At 42.7% G+C, this 18,458-nt stretch overlaps 1 protein-coding gene across 2 annotated transcripts in view; it reads left to right on the forward strand.

The window, feature by feature from the left end:
* Nucleotides 1-2,575: 2,575 nt before the first annotated feature.
* Nucleotides 2,576-18,458, forward strand: part of ADAM17 (ADAM metallopeptidase domain 17) — a 37,047-nt gene continuing 21,164 nt past the window's right edge. Inside the window, exons 1-4 of one of the 2 annotated variants that reach the window (XM_075049166.1) lie at nt 2,576-2,818; nt 15,219-15,351; nt 16,741-16,874; nt 17,831-17,919. In XM_075049166.1, coding sequence (XP_074905267.1) covers nt 2,722-2,818; nt 15,219-15,351; nt 16,741-16,874; nt 17,831-17,919 — 453 coding nt within the window. In that variant the 5' untranslated portion in view covers nt 2,576-2,721. Of the gene's footprint in view, nt 2,819-15,218; nt 15,352-15,791; nt 15,869-16,740; nt 16,875-17,830; nt 17,920-18,458 lie in introns of those variants that run through there. The other variant, XM_075049167.1, reaches the window with a different exon arrangement.

Here is an 18,458-nt window from a genome sequence, read left to right on the forward strand (position 1 = left end):
CATGAATTAAGAGTAGACAAAATGAACAGTAACAGATTCTCAACAGATTCTCTCTGTTCATCCAAAAAACTCAGGGATGCAATAACTGAAATCCTAACCGTGGTGTAAGTTCTTGCTTAAAACTTTCTTGGCATCTAAGGAGTGGATTGTATCAAATGTTGCATTATTTATAAAAATGTTTCTAGGGGAAAGCTGGAGAACTACTGACCATGAAAACTGACACCTGTTCTGCACAGACCAGTAGCAACTAGAATTAGTGCATACATGGACATATATGATTTACTAGGGAAAGGTCAACATGGGTTTTGTCAACACTGTTTTTGCAAAGAGAAGTCTTGCCTTATAAACTTGGTATGAAATTTTCTGAATGTGTCAGCAAGCACTTGGATAAGAGGGATTGGAGAGATCCAGTTTGCTGAGATTTCTGAAAGACTTTCAAGACTTTTTGGCCAAAGGGTCTTAAGGAGACTAAGCACCCATGGGATAAGAGAGAAGATCCCTGCATGGATTAAAATGTGGTTAAAAGACTAAGAGTAATAGGTCAGTTCTCACAGTGGAAGGAAGTCACTAATGCACCTTCACATCTCTGTGCTTATTGATAAATAATTTGAATAAGGAGATGAGGAATGACGAGACAAAGCTTGCTGATGATACTGTGTTATTCAAGGAAGGAAAGAAAAGATGTGGCTGAGAAGAATTGCAGAAAGACCTTTCAATACTCAGGGCTCAATTACCCACACTCATGCTTTGCGATATGGGAGACATCTTAATGGTTCTGGCACAGGACCTAACGGAGACCCATGCTCTTCTGAAGTCTCGGTAAGACACCCTTGTGTCATCTGAAATAACACTAGACTCCTTCATATGGGCAACTGAATTGTGTCTTTGGTGACTGGCAGTAAAATAATAGATGATTGTGAATACAGACAGATGCAAAGTAATGCATGTGGGGAAAACACAGTTCTACATTACATGTAGAATAAGGGTGTCTGAACTGACCATTATGTTTCAGGAGTGAGATCTCAGAAACTGAATGTTACTTGTAGGACAACGTCAGCTCAATGTCAGCTCAGTGGAGATCAACAGCACATTGAATGTTAGAGATATTTAGGAACAATACTGAGAACAAGACAGGGAATATTGTGCCACTTTATAAATCCACTGTATGCAGTTCCAGTCCCACCACCACAAACAGGAATAGTAGAACCGGTAAAGCTCACAGAGTAGCAACAAACACCTTTTGTTGAAAGAACAACTATATTTCACTTGGACTTGTCAGTCTGCAAGAGAAGCCTTGCCAAACTGAAAGGGGATCTCATAGAAGCTATAAAGTGATGACTGGCATAGAGGAAGCAAAGTTGTTTACTGTTCTTTCCAAAGCAAGAAGCAGGGGTCATCAAATGGCATCACGAAATGTCAAGTTGAGAGCAAAGAAAGTGATTCTTCATACATACAATTACACTGTGGAACTCCCTGCCAGCAGGATGTTATGGATGCTACGGGTTTACAAGCACCCATAGAGGGTCAACCGGACAAATGTCTGGAGGAGATACACTGAGAGCTACTAAGGAAGAAGACATGACCTCTGATGTAGGGAGTCAGTAGATGCAAATTGTTGGAAATTCAAAGTGCACCCACCGGAAGCTTCACCAGCAGATTGGCCTTTTATAATCTTCCCATCTTCGGAGTCAAGAAACTGGGAGATACACACTCTTAGTTTAAGCACTATGTCTGTCCTTTGTTCTTATGACAAATTGAATTTTATTCATGCTATAGCTATTTAAGTATTTCAAATTAACTAATGATCAGTGTGGCAAAAAGCAGTATGTGCAATGGTGACGTTTTTTCTCCATTTTTGCTGAGCACATCACTTGCAATCATTGTTGCTAGAGGCATCTGCAAATAGATAAGAGATCAAGCTAATTCCAGAAAACATTAACTGGCACACTACAGTGCAGCTGTAACTCAAGTATGTCTTCCTGATTTTAATTGCAATAAGGTGTGCTGTTTGGCAACAGCTGACTCACAGACCCATCACTCATGATTTGTACCAAGTGCCACAATCCTCAGTCGTACTAAGAAAACTACACAAAACCTAGTAAAGTCAGCTAGTGAAGTCACTCGCAGGGACTGAGAATAAACTACCTTCTGCAAGTTGCACGCACCACTGTATGGGGGACATCGCTGTGCATGTGAGAAGACACGAGAGCGCGGGAGTCCTGCCCAGGGTGGGCCTGCACCCCGAGGTCACCCCAAAGAGCGGGGCGGGGGCAGACGGGAGGCCTGTTCCCCCTCCAGGAGACCAGTAAGGGCACCGTGCTGAGGGATGCCCCGAGCGAGCGAGTGCCCCCGGGGGGAAGAATGCTGCACCCAGCGCCTCAAGCCCCCACAGCGCGGCCGTCGCTGAAGCGAGCAGCCGCGGAGACACCCGCCGCACCGCCCCGAGGGCTGGCCGCCTCCCCGGCCGCCGCGGAGCAGCCAGGCCCCCGGGCGGGCCTCGCCTCCCCTCAGCGCCCGCCCCCGCCGCCTGAGATGGCGGCCCCGCCTGCACCCATAATGCTCCGCGGGCAGCCGCCGCGCTTCCGGATGCGGGCCCAGGAGGGCGGCGGGTCTGGTGCGGCTTGAGGGGCTGCGGGACGGGCGGAGGGCGAAGTTTCTCCGACCGGATGTGAACAAACGAACGAGCGGACGGACGGAGCAGGAGGGAGCCGCGCCCGCATCATGAGGCTCCGACCGTGGCTGGTCCCTGTCCTGGTGCTGCTGTGGGGGCCAGGCGGGCTGGAGGCGCTGGGGCGCCCGCCGCGCCGGCTGCGCTACGGTAAGGGATAGGGCGGGACCACGGCAGCCGCGGGAGGAGGTGTGCGGGAGAGACCACTGCTGCGGGGCGGGGGGAGAGGGGCACGCTCGCCTCTGCCGAGGGGTAGCTGTGGGGTGCGTGGGGTGGGGAGAGACCGCTGCCGAGGCGCGGGCGTAGGAGACGGGCTTCCAGCTACCGAGAGGTAGCAGTGGGGTGAGGGAGAGACCACCGAGGGGGGTGTGGGGGGGAACTGGGGAGAGACCACTGCTGCGGGGCAGGGGGAGAGGGGCACACCCACCTCCGCTCAGGGTAGCGATGGGGTGATGTGTGGGGTGGGGGAGAGACCACCTCCATGAGGCGGGGGGGGCACACGCACTTCTGCCAAGGGGTGGTGGTGGCGGGGAATGGGGAGAGGAGCCTGGGGCCCGGGTTGGAGCTGGGGACCCTCCGGCCTGGCTGATGGCCTGCCTGAAGGCCGGCCCGAGGCGGCGGGCAAGGCCGCGGCCTGCTCCCGTGCCCGCCGGCGGGCGGGTGGGTGCGTGTGCGCTGGGGACCCTGGGGACGGTGCAGGCCCCGTCCCCTCCCGGGGTGGCGGTGGCCCCCCTTCACCTGAGGGCATCACTGATGGGCAGCATTTGGGGGTCATCGCTCTCTGCAGCAGGGTGACGAGACCGCTCTGTCTTACACTTGAGGTCTGCTAAAGGGTTTTCCTCGCAGGAGTTCGTGTTATGTTAAGGCAGGATAATGATGTAAATGGCTTCCCTTCATAGTTCTGGTTGGAGAGTCACCGTTGCAGAGAGAGCCTGAAGCTATTGGAGCTGAATGTGACTTCTAGAAAGCTTAACACGGAGTAGAACCGCCGCTTTATGTAACTTCCATAAACTTAGTTTTGCATCTAAACTTTTACTTCAGAGTAAAGAAGTTGCAAACTTCTGTTCGATGAGCAAAAGCTTATCAGATGAACTTTTGCAAGAGGTGGTGGTCGTGTTTTGCCCAGTCACATGTCCTGTTTCCAGTTGATGTGGCCTGTGGTGACTGCTTCAAGTCCCCCTTCTTTGCTTAGATCTCTCGGCAGATTTCCCAACAGGCATCCGGGCTGCGCCTCTGTCCTCCTCTCATGCACCTGAGGTGGACTTGTGGTTCTGTGCAGACCTCAGCAGTTGGTGACTGCAGGAAGCTGGGAAGGATAGGGTTCAGTCAGTGGTGGATGCTCCAGGAAGTGTAACAGAAGCAGAACAAACACAGTGTGTCCTTTCAACATCAGGGAGGTCAGGGAGCTCCTCAAACAGAGGTTGCATCTTGGGCTGTCAGATTTTTATGCCTTCTAGAGGACCTATCTGCTATGATTTGTATAATCTTTATCTGATAGCTTTTGTATTCTTGGCCTCTGTACCACCGTGCCTGGACTATGAGCTCTTCAATTTTATCAGATACTGCATGGAGGAAAAACTCTTTTCTTCTGTTTCTAGACATTGGCCATTTTTGTTGTCAGAAATGGTCAATATGGAAGAATTACTCATTTTCTTCATACCCTTAGGGACTTACAGACCAATGTAATTTTTCTCCTTTGTAATTTCTCTCCTTTTTTTTTTTTTGAGTGGGGAAATCTTAGTCTGTATAATAATTCTTAGTATGGGAAAAAATGACTTTATTGGTCTTTGTTACTTTTTCTATACATTTTCTTTTGTATTAGATTTAATTTTTTATTTGCGGTGTATGACCAGGACTGCAGGCAGTATTTGTGATACAAAGGTACTGTGGTTTTATAGCGATGAATACTTTTGGTTTTGTTTTCTTTCTGAGTAGTTTTTTGGCCTTTTTTTGTTGTCTAATAGTCATTCCAAGATCTCGCTTTTTTTTTTTCCTTTTAAAATTTTTGAGTGGTAATAACTATGCTGAAATACTTTGCTCAGATATAGTGAGGATTTTTTTTCTTGTGTGTTATTTCACACTTACTCACACATTGAATGTCATCAAGCATTTTGTTGTTCTGTCATTCAGTAAACTAAATACATAAAAGCATTTTGTGAGGGAGCTTGAAAAATCCAGGTGCGCTCCACTGTGTTACATTTATTGGCACATTTTGTCATTTCAGAACGCTAATATATATATGAGGCACTACTTCCCTACTGTCTTGGTTAGCCACAGGTCTAGTAATTCACAGTTTGTTTTTGTTATTATTACCTGTTTGTCAGGTGAGGAAGTTGAGCGTATTTGTTGATTAGGCCCCTAGATAATACCTGGGGTGGAAATTGGTCCTGCACTTACCACCTTTCAGGCCACCTGTAGCAAGACCAGTGGCACTGTACTTGCATACCAGGATTAGTAGTTGACCAGTTTCATTTTTTCTGTGCTTTATAACTCTTGGGTAAATACATTCATGTCCTGTTGACTTACTGCTCATTTTGTTGGTTTGTTCTAAAGACCCTTTTCTTGAGTCTCTAACTGGAGGCAGGTCTTTAGATTATCCTATCAAGACAAGCTTTTGGGGACCTTCTTAGTCACATCTGCAGTGAATGCTAAGGTCAGTTAGTCTCTTACTTTTTGGTACTACCTTTAGCATCTGTTCATGGAGTCATCTTTGCAGCTTACTTGTAAAACAAGTCCCTTTGATTATTTGGCTGGGTTGTTTCTTTTGATATAATAAAAGCTATTTCAAGTATTAGCTTTATGCCTTTTACAAGCCACTCTTGAAAATATCTTTGCCTACTTTACTGTGGGTTTATGATCTTTTGCTGGAGTTCTGTTGTCCTCGTCTTGCACACAGCTTGGTTTTCTGAAATACCATCTTTTCCTTCTAGTAACTTCAGCATTGCTATTTTGAGAGCTCTGTTTAACCACAGAGCTTGAGTTTTGTGAACCGAAATCAGATTTCTGGAGAGCAGTATCTTTAAGGAAGTTTCAAGGATTATCATTTTGTGGTTTCTATTAAGAACTTTCTTGCTTGTTTCTCTAAAATTTCAGTTTTTCAGAGAGGAAAAAAATTATTATACAGTGAAAAACAGAATTTGACAAAGAATGGAATAAGTAGATAAAAAGACATGGGTCCTTTCCCAGCATTTTTGAGCTGAAATAATCTTAGGGTGTGGTGTTCCAGCAGTCTAAACTGACCTAAATTGGGACTGCCACAATCCTGGCCTCAGCTTCTGATCCCTTCCCCATTCCTGTGAGCACATTCATGGAGCTAAGCTGCCTGGAAGCTAATCGTTTTGGTTTTATCGGTAAGGGATAGGGTGTCTGCGTTTGGGTGTTTGTTCGCTCCCTGGACTAGCTCACGGCATGACTGTCCAAGTACCTGCCCTGTGTGTTGTGGGGTGGTAGTGGTTGTGCTCAAGATGAGGGATGAAGGTGGGATGGTATCCGCCTCAGTTTGTTGCCTTTAGATAATCTGGAAGCAGTGCTCTTTTTAATAAAGTTGACAGCAGGGATTAATTTCTGGGAGAAGTGTGACTCTACTAGTCAATACAATGACTGTTATAGTTTTGCCTCTGAAAATTAAGGTCATTATAGTTTTGCCTCTGAAAAATTAAGGTAAACTCTTTTAACATTTTTCTCTCCATTGTCATTTATCTCTGAAGATAACCTTTTATAACTATTAAATATTAATGCTGTTTGTCACGGAGCTCAGACATATCTGAATGATAACGGGGGTTAATATACCTGAAAAGAAGAACAATGCAAATACCCAGCTTCAGTGCTGTTGAATATATCACTGAATATATCTAAAGAACTGCTTGAATCTGTTTTACAACACAGTGATATTAGTAGTGTCCTGCTACGAAGGAGCATGTATCTGGGATTGCCGAGAATAGAGTCTGTATGTAAAATGTGTCTTACTCTACTGTTACCTGTTTTGAATGAGATCATTTTTATCATAAGCTAAGCAGGGAATTAAATAAGATAGCTATTCCTATCCTGGGCAGATGATATTCTTTGAATCTCTCACTGCTAGTCTTTTTCTACCTGCTATATTGCACTAATAAAATCTGAGGCAGGTAAACTGGGCTTGAATTTTTTTTTCTCCACACTGCTCAAATGCCATGCAGAACTCGAAACAAACTGCATGAGCAGAAGAAATGACCCATTATAAATGGTTCGGTACGAACCTGTGTAATACACATTAAAAGACTAGACTTTACAATTTGAGTGAAAAAAACAAATGATAGTGGTGTTGAATAAACTGGGGGAGCTGAGTGATGCAGAGGGCAGCATAAAATCATTCACATTCAATTTTGAATTCTACTTCACACTTAGTGTGACAAAACGCAGGAAGTCCGTAAGGCCAGGAGTATAACCAACTGACAAAGAGTTAAGGGGGTGGAAGTTTAGCTCAGTGTCAAGAGCGTGCAGTGAGATAATTAGTGACAAAATCCTTGTGCAAGATTAAACTTCGTCCTTCTGGGCTGAAGCATCTGTTGGAGACTAAGGCAAGACCTTGGTAAGGGCCAAGTAACTAATTTCCCTACCATAGTCTGCCATTTTTGTTACTGTTTCTTGTCCCATTTTAATATCCTTTGAAGCAAAAGAACTATTTTGGATTGAGCCAGTTTTGCAGTTTCACTCCATAAGCTGAATGTTGGGTGTGTATCTTACCATGCACCACATGGAGGAGAATCCAAGAACACTCAGCCTAATAGCAGTATCTTGCAGTGCGTGATAGCTGCCTGGGATGCTGCAGGATTATTTCAAGATCATTGCAGGAATTTGTAGATGCAGTGTTTCCACAGGTGGTGTTACAGGCTAAGTGATAAAGTAGAGTCTTCTGTACACTTTGTCTCCATATGAACAGCAAATGCTTCATGTAGACATGGCCTTATTGAATGCAAATTATCAGTGTGATTTTTGTGTTGTGGATTGGCAATCTGCTCTGTGGAGGTACTTAATATTAAGGTTTTAAAGTACTTTTATTGGGTTTGTTTTCTTTTGTTCCTGTGAATCAGTCACAGTTTCCATTTCTAACTGGAAAAAAAAAGTGATAAAAGTGTAATTCCTGAGAGAAGTACTCAAAGTCAACAAAGTGAAGAATGTCAATACTAGATTAAATTCTAATTATTAGGAATTACCCTTAATATTGCAAGATTTTTGTGATAGGAACATAATCAAGTGCTCAGTGTGAGTTTGGTTTTCAGTAGTGCTGATTTGGTGTGACTTCTAGGCAGCCAAGAAGTAAAACTCTTGGTTGCATTTAAGATTTGGGGTAGTTTTATTTTTCTTTCCCCCCCACTGTAAAAACTGATAACTTCCCTTCTACTGTTCATTGCTGATAGCAGCAGTGACTCATCTCAGTTTCACGCTTCTGCTACCCTGGAGTTTTTTTGTGTGTGTGCAGAAGCCCCAGCATGGCTTTCTGCTCTGCGGCTGGAAGGGCTGAGCAAGGAAGAACAGCCAGCCAGCTCTTCAGTGCAGCGTTCTCCTGATTGCACTCTAACATTACACCAGGATTTAATTATGTGTTTAGTAGTCAGTAGAGATTTATTTTTGAGATAGAAGTTTATATTTAACTTCTGTTATAAACAGGCTGACTTTTTTTGTCCCCCAGCTTTTTTATAAACTGCAGGAGTCCGAGTTTGCCTGTTTCCCAGACTGATCAAGGGAAGTCCTTTGCTGTGTGTAATAAAAGGTTAACCAAGAGCCAGGTTTCTTTAACAAAGAGCAGTACATCCTGCTGTCCTGTTCTACGGATTTCATATGCCACACTCAAACTTGCTTGTTTTGGGGATATCCTGCAATGCTCTCAATGGTTCTGATGATCTTCCTGGTGTCTTATTCTTGCAGATGTACGTGACCATACTGCTCCTATTTATGTCGCTTGTGCCCTGCATCTCTTCACAGTATCCATCCTTGTCTTCCTGTGCCGCTCTTAATATGCATTGTTTGTACTTTTTTGTCCTCCTTGATACCTGCATTTTTAACCTATGTAGGTACATGGACTGGGGGGTGGGAAGGGAAGGGGGCCCTGTTATGCAGGGAGGCACCTACAGCTGCCACCCACTTGATGTTGATCTGTAATTACTGAGGTGTTGAACAAGAACATGGTATCCCTTGCAGTCCTTGGTTTCCTTTCTCACCTTTTCAGATTGTTACTGAAATCATGAAGTTCTGCCCCTCAGTACCTGTGGTGTGCCTTGAATTTTGGAAGGTTGTGTCTGAGTGAGTCCAAAGTCGTATCTTCAAGAAGAGATGCAGTCAGATGGGGAGAAGAGGTTGATCTCACAAGCGTAGTCCAGACAGTAATTAGTCTTTACCTAGAATCAGCTCCACTCAAACTTATTTTGTGACACAGCATGATTTTGTGGTGTGGTATCTAAGCACAGTAGTGAGGCTGACAGTTTTTGGAGAGCCAGACAAATGATGTTTCCAGAGAACACTACATCCTGTGACTTGACTGTTCTTGTCTGCAGGATATGTGAAAGCATGTGATTTTTGAGTTTTGGGGTTTTTTTTGAACATTGAGTCATATGATGCTGTTCTAGTTTTAAGATGAGACAGCTGTATTGCCCTTGTTTCACTTTGAATATGAGGATGATAATTCAGTGGGCTTCCTTATTTTTTATAATGTCAGTATTTGAGCAGGATATTGCATTCTTTTTTTTTTTTTCTCCAAAAAGTGCCTTCTGCTTTCACTAGTAGTACAGACTGAATTATTAATCAAGTAGATCCAACAGAATAAATTTTGTTCCTCACTGGTCCTTATTTAAGATGTGTTCAGTGAAGGAGAAAATTTGCAAGGTCAGAAGAGTGTGAGGGGGTATTCAGCTGTATTCAAAAACACCAGAAATAGCAGTTTAATTATCTGTACGGCTTCTGCTAAACAGAATTTGCACCCTTAAGGAAATATTCGCACTGTCTAGAAACAGATGTCTATTTTACTGTAGGGAAAAAACTTTGGAGTAGCATAAGGGTGCAGCTATATGAACAATTTTTTTCCTGAGATGAACTAAAGGGTGTTTTGTAAGTTGTTAGTTTTTCCATGTTATCCATCACTGGACACTTCTGAATTTGTGGTAAGTGGAGAGTAGTTTAACCAGTGTAACTGCAGGAAGAGTATAGTGTGGAGTAGCTGGTAGACGGTAAATCAGCAGCCTACCTTACCTCCCAGTGAGAGGTCTGTGTAACCATACCCTGAGGCTTTGTCTGTGTTGTGCTGGTGACTAACTGAATTTGGGCAGCTTGTTTTCCTCACGTGGTTTAGCAAGTTTCGTGCAGTTGGGATCGAGTCAAAAACATGTCTTTTAAAACATTCAGCAATGCTGACATGGCTGGCCATTCTTAATGACAGGTTTGTCTAGAAATGTGTTTAAACGGAGTGTAAACCTCTATCCTGTTATGGTTTATAAGCAGGCTGACATACCTTTGGTTCTTGCTTTGAACCCATTTCTCACACAAGTTCTTCTGTTCATGTATACTCGATGAGCAAAATAGCAGCCCCTCTTTATGCAGTGGAAACAAGTAAACATGATTTATCTAAACTGTTAAAAGCATGGGCTGTTTCACAAGGGATAAGTGTTTCAATTCACTTTGTTTTCTGTCTTTGGCAATGGCTCTGTACCAGATGCACTGGAGAGAGATGTAGCAGCACGTGTAATGAGCTGTTATGGAACAGCTTTCCCACAGATGGATCTTCTCAACACATCCTCTTCATCAACAGTCTCCTAAAAGCAGTGTAAACTGTTACGGGAAGGTACCCATAAACATTTAGGCATGACTGCATCACCTCCTGCCTGGTGAAGACTGTTTGTGTGCCTGGTTGAGATATGAATATATTGGCCTTCTCCATTAGCATTCCCTGGCATGGTGCTCCAGTCAAATGATCCCACTATATTGCAGCCAGTAACCGGCTGTTACCACAAGCACGAGGGCAGCTGTTTTACGTAGGGTGGTGGTGACCTGCTTTAGCTCATATGGTTAAGGTTGGAAAGACTCCAGTCTGTGTTTCCTGGTCCAAATTCTGACTGAGGCTGTGAATTATATTTGAAGTTACTTTATTTGGTTACTTTAATTAAAATATTTTAATGTAGGAAGAAGAGCATAATTTGGAGAATAAAAAATAAATAGTAACAATATAGAATATGGAGCCCTTCAACCATTCAGTCACTCCCCAGCTGAATCAGAAAAATTGTTATTAGTTAGCTGCTCACAAGCTTTTGATAGGTGTTTGATACCCATTGGAAGTCAGCTTGAGATCAGTACCAGGGTTGTAGTTGACAAGTGCCATGCAAAATACAGGCTGGAGCCCTTTTTTCAGTCTTGGATATGCCAGTGATTTAACGGTCACACTGCAAAATCCTCCCCAAGTGTGTTTGCTGTGCTTGTTCCAGGGCTACTGTCTGTAGGCTTGTCATCCCATTCCAGTGCCTTTCGACAGGAGATTTATTTCTGCTTTCATTCCCCTTGGGGTGGTTGGAGGAATAACTGCAATCATTCCTGCAAACCCCTCTGATGCTTTTGTGGTCATTTTTAAATCCTGAAAGTAATGTTTTTTAAAATATTGTTGGATCTTGTGTTTTAAGTAGAGACATTATCATGGGATAATTGTGAAGAGAGTTTTTTAAAATATTAATTATATCTTCTGGGTTAAAACTTGATGCTTCTAGATAAGATTAACCTTTCTGTAAATAATGCAGTGCAAAAGAATGCTTATGAAATGGCTGACTTGCCACATTTACTTGTTGCTTTCCGGGCAATAGATTGGGCATGAGATCATGGGAGTTTACTGTTCTGCTTATGAAAGCTGAGCTGGTTGGAGAAGGATGCCATTGATATTTGAATTGGTAGCTGAGCACTTGAAGAGAAACCTCTTCTTTTGAAATATATGCAGTGGCCTTCAACTCAGTGAGCTAAGCTGTTGTCCAGCACATTCTTGATCTCTTTGCTGCTGGAGTAGCCTGCTGCAATGCATACTGGCCCATAATTTATTTAAAAGATACTTTCCTGTGTTAAGTTGCAAAGTCTAGCAGCAGTAGGCTTTTAGCCTTGAAATGAGGTGAAAGAAAAAGAGGAAACAATTAGTGAGTTCAAAGTTGGGGGCAGAGGAGAAGTCACTGTTGTGGATTTCTTCATGAGTATTTTGGAGTATTGTCTTTGTCACTGATGTTCCTTCCCTGTTTCTTTTACATACCTGAGATGTGTATGTTCTGGGAAGGTCATCCGGTGTCCGTCCCCACCCCCCCATCCCAGGACAGAAGGTGGAATGAGGTGAAGGCTGGTGATCATAAATAAATAAATATGTGGGATATCAGGATGAAATTAAGGTGTCTCTCTCCAAAAAGAGAGGAATGCAGAAATCTAAGAGGGGGTGGAAGGGAAGGAACCGCAGGAAAGTGGTTTGGGAAAACCTGAGTCAGCTTGGTGCCATTGAAGCCCATGGGAAATGACTCTTGGACCATAGTGAAGATAATGAGGAAGGAATGCCAGAAAGATTATTAAACTTGAATAAAAAGTAGTCAAGTATATGCTTGCAGTGGCTCCCATCCACAGACTGCTGTACAGTTGGACTCTGTACAGCTCTGTATTTTGTTTAAAATAATGACACTTTATCTTCCATTTTCAATAAGCCATGACCATTTTCATGGATTCATTTTCACAGTATGAAAATTTTACAGAAAAATTTTGGTTTGAGTGTGTTACCAATATATTTTTTCCACATCTGTCTGACACCTGAATTAGTTCACGGATTTATGTCTAGCAGCAGCATGTCTTAAGTCTACTTGTGTCACAAGTAAAATTAAAAGCAAACAAATTTAGGAAGGGTAAGAGGAAATACGAACAAGTGCATTCTTGTTTCAGGGTAACAGGAACTAGGAGTGTCCTGTGTTTCATTTGTTACTTTAACAATCATCTTACTCATCTTCATCAAGTCTGTAGGTCTTGTTCTTACTACTCTTCCCCTGTCTCTGTGAGACATTTCCAGAAGGGTATTTGTGTGTGCTGAGGTGGAGCAGGACTTCTGAAGTTCTCCTTGCCTACGAAATTAAAAAAAACTGATTTCTTTAGCAGACTTCTCAGTTCTCTTGCCATCAAACTGAGACATTTTGTCTGGCCATAGTGGCAGCTGCATCTTGCTCTTTGGCATGACCTTCCCCTGGTTCTGGGCTGTACTTTGCAGGCAGAGGTGGAAAAGGGCAGAAAGAGTAGTATTTTGCAGCTGGGGTTGTGCTTCTTGGGCAGACCTTGTGCTTGGCAAGTCGCTGTGTCAGTCCCCAGCAGCACAGCTCTGGTACCACACCTCTCTTGCTTCATGGCCCACATACCACACGCTTGCTCTGTATCACAAACCGACGTTTGGTATCCTTTATGTCAACATTCATATTAATTGAGGGGTCTGCTCTGGCCAAGTGTGTTGAAAGAATCTCAGGTTTAATTAAAAGAATTTAGGACTAGACAGTTTAATGAGGCTTTTTTTAAAAATTGCTTTTCCCTGCCTGTCCCTATCCTCCTCCCAGGTGGTTCTGGATGAAGGCAGGTGCCAGACCATAAGCAATGAATTGTAATAGACTTTTTAAAGAAAAGGGATTTGGGGAGGGGATTTTTTCAGGTATTTGCTCATTGCGTGGCTCTAGTGAACCAGCTCTGCAGCCTGTGGCAAGCTAACGATGAAGGCACTGCCTGGCATGCCGCAACTGCGCCCATAAGTGGAAAAAAACCACAACACAAAGGTGTTGGAAACTTGCCTTTGCATATAACCCTAAATGCATGGTAATCGATTGCAGGTGCTCTCAACCTGTGGGTTGTAAACAGAAATCAGGAAACTGCAACTGCACTGCCCTTCCTGTGTTGCTCAACGGCAGGGGAGGGAGAAGCCTGGGAGCCGCTGCTTGGTGGCTTCTGCTGCGTGAGAAGGCAGCTGTGTCACTTTGATAGTCTGTCTGGTGCAGGGCCAAGAGGGCTGTGAGGGTCATCTTTGTTTCTGCAGCTTCCTTGCTTCCAGTGTACACAAGCATATGTGTGCACATACACGGGTGGTTAATTCTTCCCACCTGCCCCCTCACAAAAGAAAAAGTGAGGTGCTTGCCTTGGCCCAGATAACGTGCCCATTCTTAAAGGTTTTCTTGGGTTTTAGAGGCATGTATTTGGGGATAAATGATGGTACTGAGTGTCAAGTTTAAAAAAAAATAAATTTCAGAAGCTATATCAATCTGGATTTCAAGTTGGCCATCTTGGCTTGTTGCACAAGAACCAGTAAAATGCAGCTTCCTAGTGGTGCTGCTTACTAAAAGTCTAATAAAACGTGTGAGGTTACTTGGCTGGGTGGTATAAGCTAGTGATTGGGGACTCTGAAGAAGTGGAAAGGCCATCTTCGTTAATAAAAACCCACTTTGGTAGCTATCATGTCTGGTTTAGAAGCACAGCTGGAAATGAAGGGGAAAAAATGGGATTTTTTTTAGTGAAGAATGACTGGATGAGCACTTCTGCTTCTTGTAAAACATGGCTGACTCCTCATTTGGTTCATTGAAAAGAGTGAACACCTCTGGCAGAGAAGGAAGACAGTGATGTGGGAAAAAGGGCCTCTGTTTAGGGCTGTAAGGGGCAAATGAATCCATTGGCGCTGGTGGAAGTGAAGGTGGTTGTCAGGTGCCTTGCTGGCTGGTGGGTGCTCCAGAGAGGAGGAGCGTGGGTAGGTGCTCCCAGCGAAGGGATGGCTTACCAAGCAGCAGGAGGCTTTATCAGCAAGAGTCAGACACCGTTGGCAGCCAGCATTATGCACTTGTTAATGGTGGAAGCATATGCAGAATATTGACCTGAATTTGTAATTCGTGTGCTGCTCCCCATAGGGCTTCAGGCGGGCCCTTGTTCTCCCTCCTCTGAATTAGTTCTTATGTTCCGAGTAGGGAAATCAAAGGAGTTTTGTGTGGTGGTAAGGTATTGGGAAACCAGGGTACCTGGAGGTGCCTCATATGAGATGCCTTGTTAGTTATTTCTGATTGATTATGCTACACAGACACCTGTTTTCTGGCTACCGTTGGACAGAAAGGCAATAAATGCAGTCCTGATCTGTAGTGAATTTGGTAGAAGTTTCCTAGGTGAAATTATTTTCTTCCTTAGACTCGGATGAGGACCAGCAGGTGAGGAGAGTGATTCACTCCAGAGAAATGGGGATGTTCTCCCCCATTTAGTTTCCAGAGGGCAGTCAGGGAGGGCATTAGCTCTGCACAGCTGTGGCAGTAAAAATGATAGGTTGGTTGCTCAAAAATTGCTATAAGAAGTGAACTAAATACTTTGCCTCTCAGATTGTGTCTTGCCTCACACTATGATTTCTACTCACCTACACAAAATGTACCTTTACAGAAATGTACGATAGTTATCCTAAAATTAGAGCAAACTGTGGTCTTGCTGTCGAAATTGGAGGCTCTGTTTTGCTGGTTTATGTGTGTATTTGTGAAAGAGTCTCTTGAAACCAAAACTTTCCTTGTTGCTCTTCCAGACACAGTTGAGTCCATGCTTTCAGACTATGACATCCTTTCTCAGTCTAGCATCCAGCAACACTCACTGAAGAAGAGGGACCTCCAGCCTGAGACACATGTGGAGAGGCTCTTAAGTTTTTCAGCCCTGCAAAGGTAATTAAATCATCAGCAATGAAATAGCATAATATTTTCCTTCAGTTTGTAAGGAGTAATGCACAGTTCCAAACCCAGAAATAGTTATCTTGTTTTCTGTCATGACTGGCCAGTTCTAAGTTAGTGGGTTATATGACTTCAGAGAGGCTGAGAGGAAACGGAAAAGTAAGTTGCATTGTATTACTCTGCTGAAGTGGCCGTGATTTAAGATTTCTTTTGCTTTGTTCTTAGCTTTGGTTTTATGTAGATTACTTCCACTAATTGGGTTGGATCCCATTTATACCTCATCTGGCAACATTGTCATACTTCTTGACTGTCCTCTGGTTCTTGAAAATCTCTGCCTTCGGTTTGGGGAGCGTGTGTGGTGTGTTGCCCAAGAGATTTATTGTGTTTTTTTCATGGAGGTTTAATCCTCTCCCTACTAAGTGTAAATTTCCCAGGTGAAAGGGGAAGAAGAGGTAGAAGAGAGCAGGCATGAAGGTTGTATGGATTTTACTGTCAGAAAAGCATCTTACAGGTATTTGAGTGCTGAAATTGTGACTCTCAAATGGGGGAGCAGGGTGAGAATAATGTTTTGTATTAACAAGTGTAGATCAATTTTTGTTCATCTGACATCTTTGTCTACTGTGTTCTCATGTGCCTTCCCCTGTCTGTCATCTACAACTACAACTGTCATGCAAGTTGTTGTGCATATTTTTTTAATCTCTAAATGTGTGGAGGGGGTAATTTTTAAGTACCAAGTATAAAAGGTTAATGGGATCAAATGTCTGGCTGTCCCTGTTTTGCACTGCCTCGTGCACCCTGACTTTATGGTGAGGTTGCAATACGGCCAATGATAATTACAGAATAATTGCAGAGGGGCATACCAAAAGTCTTTGACCCAAAGCCCACATAAACCAAGAGCCGATGAGGCTCCTTCCAGAGAAGGTTCTCTAGTTACTTCTTGGGATAGCCTTTAGTTTTTGTGACAATATATCATAGAAATCTACGGAGTTCAGATTTCTGTTTATGGTCTTCTGACTATATTATTTCAGAAAATAAGAACTTTAAGGTAATTTAATTTCAAATACACGAACAAATTCCTTGGTCTGATTTTTTTTAAATAGTTACCAGTAACTGGTTTTGTTTGACAGCAAATGGAGAAGGTCCGTCATGAACAAACTGTGGCTGTTTTGGATGTTGGGGTTTATTTTTTATTTTTTTAATTAAACATCTTTGACTCTTTAAAAATATTTACAGTTATGAACTACACAGTATATGTTTTCGTAGTCTGCTTATCAGAATTAATGCTTTCTAACTTCTTTTGGACCCTCAGTAAAATGGAGACTTGGATGTATCTGTTATGTGTATACTTTGCTTAAAAATAAATGGAAATAAATTCTTTTACAGGCACTTTAAATTATACTTAACAGCAACTGCTGAACACTTTTCAGAAAAATTTCAAGCATTAATTGTGGATGGTGAAGGCAAGGAAAAGAAGTATCGTGTTCAATGGCAAGACTTTTTTACCGGACATGTTGTTGGTTAGTATGGACTAGACTGTGTGTCAGTGCTGAGAAAGCGCAGCTTTGAGTCTCTTGGCCAAAGTAAATGGTGTATTGCCCTCATTTTCATCAAATATGGTTAGGATAAACAAGTAAACTTAATTTTCATGTCCCTTGGGTTTTCTGGTTTTGTTTTTGTGGTGGGTTTGGGGTTTTTTTTAGGTTTGGTGCGTGGTGGGGTTTGTTTTTTTTTTTAGCTATTGCACCAAGGTTCTAAGATAGGACTCTTCTGTTTAGTTTGGCAGGACACAAAGGTATAATTTACTCAAGCAGCAGCTTGTGGTTTGGTGTTTGTTTTTTGTTTTTTTTTTTTTGAAAACGATGATGGTAGCTTTAATTCCAAGTGAAGTGTAAGACTTGAATGTTCATTGTCCCAGAACACAAAGTCCAGGTAGTAGTGATGCAGTGTTGCCCAGATTGTTATATTGAAAGACTTTAAGATGATTCTTTGCAGATTACTTTTCTGTGAAGAAAGGGTATCTTGCTCCACTTTAGTCCAGCACTAATGGTTCCGCTAAGTTGTTTTGATTTTTTTATGTTGCCTGTGTGATGTGGTAAAAGTCTTTTCCACTGGAATCCAGGCTGACACCATGTCAGACTGCTGTCTGATAGTAGTAAGATGCAAGCTGTTTTTGTTGGCAGAAATATTGTGTCCCATTACTAATCCCCAGAGCCATCTCAACACTTTCTGCAAAATTGTCAATTAAATCTGAGTCTTGATGACTGTGACCACTAGGAAATTAAGACTGGGGAGCAGTGCTGGCTCATTTCTTTTTTTCCTTTAAACTGGACGGTATAGTGTTCTTCAGAGACTGAGGAAGGTAATTTGGCATGAACTTTAGAAACAATTAAAAAAACCCCAACAAACAGTGTCTGTGCAGGAGTGCATGCAAATAGAGCTGAATTAATTTATTTTTTCCTTGCTTATCTTAAAGGAGAGCATAATTCCAAGGTCGTGGCACATATTGGGGATGAAGATTTTACAGTGAGAATCAATACTGATGGAGAAGAATACAACGTTGAGGTATGTGGGTGTTTCTCTTTCTAGTTAGTCACAGTGACACCTGTGTAGCTCAAAATAGACTTGGTGGTGGTGTTTGTTTTGGGGTGGGTAGGGAGGAGGGAGAGAAATGTGAAGCCGATTTGACTTTTGCAAGTGTTGAGTTTTATTAGTGAGTTACATTCTCTGACATTTGCATGTTTTAGATACACTGGGGAGAAGGTATGTTTTAAACAGGAAAGGGTTTTAGAAACAGACATGGATAAAGTTAGTAATTAGTGGTGATCATGTCCTCTAGACATGTGCAGCTTTCTGAGCAGAGTCAAGGTCTGTTGAGCTTTCTAAAATTTTGGCTTTGTTACATCTTGGAATTTTTCCCATTCTTAGAGCTTTATTTGAAAATCTGGTATTTTTTGCTCCCTTGTTTCTGTTTTTCACCATTTTCATTGCTTATGTTATTTTAAACTGTTGGTTTAAAAAACATATTCCACAAATATATAATTAGAGACTATCTTAATGAGTTGTTCAGTGCAGTATATTCCCAGACACAAGCTGTATTAGAA

This window comes from Buteo buteo, chromosome 17 (assembly GCF_964188355.1).
Source record: "Buteo buteo chromosome 17, bButBut1.hap1.1, whole genome shotgun sequence".
NCBI classification, from domain to species: Eukaryota; Metazoa; Chordata; class Aves; order Accipitriformes; family Accipitridae; genus Buteo; species Buteo buteo.